This window comes from Capsicum annuum, unplaced genomic scaffold, assembly GCF_002878395.1.
Source record: "Capsicum annuum cultivar UCD-10X-F1 unplaced genomic scaffold, UCD10Xv1.1 ctg46437, whole genome shotgun sequence".
Classification (NCBI taxonomy): Eukaryota; Viridiplantae; Streptophyta; class Magnoliopsida; order Solanales; family Solanaceae; genus Capsicum; species Capsicum annuum.
Genome location: NW_025854008.1, coordinates 1 through 2,664, shown reverse-complemented (window position 1 = coordinate 2,664; position 2,664 = coordinate 1). Strand labels below are relative to the sequence as shown.

The 2,664-nt window shown below is 32.2% G+C and overlaps 1 protein-coding gene across 1 annotated transcript; it reads right to left on the bottom strand.

Annotated features, from left to right (window-relative positions):
* Nucleotides 1-6: 6 nt before the first annotated feature.
* On the bottom strand, nucleotides 7-2,588 carry LOC107857586 (thermospermine synthase ACAULIS5). Its single transcript, XM_047403671.1, has 3 exons — nucleotides 1,504-2,588; nucleotides 1,221-1,309; nucleotides 7-234 (listed from the first exon to the last, which is right to left on the bottom strand). The coding sequence occupies exons 1-3, from the start codon at nucleotides 1,585-1,587 to the stop codon at nucleotides 45-47; spliced, it is 363 nt and encodes a 120-aa protein (XP_047259627.1). The 5' UTR covers nucleotides 1,588-2,588; the 3' UTR covers nucleotides 7-44.
* Between the last annotated feature and the right edge of the window lie 76 nt (nucleotides 2,589-2,664).

The following is a 2,664-nucleotide window of genomic DNA, read 5'->3' as shown; positions in this document are numbered from 1 at the left end:
ATTTTTGACTCAGTTCATATAGTCGATATACTATAGAAGTGATGTTATAATGACAATAACAAAGAATGAGAGTTAACCTGAGTAACAAAGATGCCAGTGTCATCAAGCTTAGGTTTAACGATATTTTCATAGAAAGATTGAGTGTAGAGTTGGTAACAAGGTCCTCCTTCAACTGGATCAGCTAAATCCCCTATAATAATATCAAACTTTTCTTGCCTCTGTTCTAGCTCAGCTCTTCATTCATACAAAATCAAATCAGTAAGTCAACAACATAGGATATGTAAACCCAACATGGATCACTAATTAAATCATGTACCTCCACCCCATGGTCACCCGCAAATTAAAGGTGTTAGGGCTAAACCAAGACTTAAAATGATTTATGCTCACATAAGTCTTAGCCCAATATAATTAAGCCTAACATGACTTTAATTATCTCATGAATCTGAATTATGGGCTTTCTACGGTGGCATAATTGGACCATTGAATTTCTATGCACCATATTGGGGTGTTTGGTACGGAGAAAAATATTTTTCATGGAATGAATTTTGTAAGAAAATAAGTTGCTTTTTTTTATGTGTTCGGTACACAAATAATAAAATATTATTCTAAAATAATTTATACACATGTAACACAAAACAATAAGAATTTGTCTGATTCTTTTTTGGTCTTCAATTACCGAAGCCAAGATATGATGTAGAGAAGAACAAATGAGGAAAGTTGGGAGCAGTGTTGTTGATTTTTTTTTTCCTTTTCTTAAGATTATACAAGCATATTGAGCCGAAAAAAAAATTCTCGTTTCGTTTACATATGTGAATTGTATAATCATTCCAAGCCCATCGAATAGAGGTAGGGTCAAGGGTGTTTTGATGGGGTGGGGGTGGGATAGGCTAAGGGGTGGGGTGGGGTGGAGATGGGTTGAGGGTGAGTGAGGGGTGGGTGATTGTGAAACTTAGAGGAGACAATGCCACTAATTTTTTCTAATTTTATTAAGAAAATTAACTTTCTTATTTTTAAAGAGCTTGTTTTATAAAGAAAATATTTTTTAAAAAATTTAATGGATGAACATGAGAAATACTGAACACACCTTTAGCTCATATTATGTATATAATTGAAAAGATCGTTTGGACATACATCGATTTGTCCCCCATCGACTTATCGGGGAACACATTTTACTATTGAGAATTGAAAAGAAGAGGAAGCAAGATACAAATAATCCATACTTGGCATCGTTAATGACCAAGTTAAGCTTCTTGTTACGAAAAGCCTCATGGTTTGCTGTTAGATGCTTTTTACAGAAATCAACCACCTCCTGTAACAAATTAAAATAAGTATATATTAATCTACTAGAGACAAAACAATAGTCTTATTAAAGGTTTATTAGTAGCAACATTGCTTCTTTAACTACTTTTTTTTACCTTTCAACACGAAAGAACAAAGAAGATAAAGTATGAGTCTGGAATTTCCGATAACTCAATTTATTTTTTCTAAGTAATAATAATATACCTGATCAATGTCACACATGACAATTTTCTCCATAGATTTGTGCCTAAGAACTTCCCTTGCTGCAGACCCTTCACCACCTCCCATTATGAACACATTTTTGGGGCTACAAAATTCAACATTACTATTATACCTAATTTTTTTAGGAAAATTATTTAGTTATTTCTAAATAATTTACATTTGAAGTGATACAAGTATGATCATTATCATGACACTTTTGAGTATTTTTTAAGACTAGTCACTAAAAGGCACTTTTGTCATTTTGTCTATTATTGTAAAGTAGTATAAATAGAACATTGTAGGATTTATTTCTTTCGTTGTTTAAATATATTGAAAGAACATTTCTCTTAGAGAGAGGGATTCCAAAAGCGAAATTAGGGGATTGCACAAGTGTGGAATCGATCATTTGTGTGTTGCGTTTTGCTTGATACGTTGATGCTTGAGTGGTGGACTTCTCTCTTGTGTCATTATAAGAGATAGATATTTGTAGTGTGTAGTATTAAGGGTCCAAGAGTGGAATAGGCTTTTGGGTTCTTCAGATTATACATCCATTTGTCTATCTTTCTATTTTTATCTTGTTTTAACTTTGTAGTTTGTATTGTAGTAGTGAAGCCGTGTGGATTGTTGTTGTTATTGTTGTTCCTTTTATTGTTGTTAATATAGTTTGGTGGCTGGCTGTTTTCGGTTTTAAACACCTTGTAAACTCTTCCATCTTGTTCTTGTTCTTGAATTCGAGAGTGGTCATCAAAGAGGTCCTTGGTTCTTTGAACTTGTGGGTTGTTTTGGTGTTATTTTTTTGTCTTCCTTGATTATTATTGTATCATGAAGTGTATTGAAAAAAGTCATGTCTTTAAATGTATTTTAGAAGCAACTTAAAGGCTTTCTTTGGAAACCATCAAGAGATATACTTGAGAAGGCTTACTTTGGCAGCTATCAGTAGGCGTACTTAAGAGGCTAAGACTTACCTATAAATATTCTAAATTTATAGCAATCCAAAAGATTCAAAAAAATTTCATATTTAGTTTTCTCTTTTTTTCTTAGAATCCTACTTAGTGATTTTAGTTATTATGTAAACCTATGATTTAACTTGCTAATATTTGTATTAATAATTTTGTTGATTCTTGTATCCTCTGATTAATTAGGGAAGACTTATTTAACTCAAAA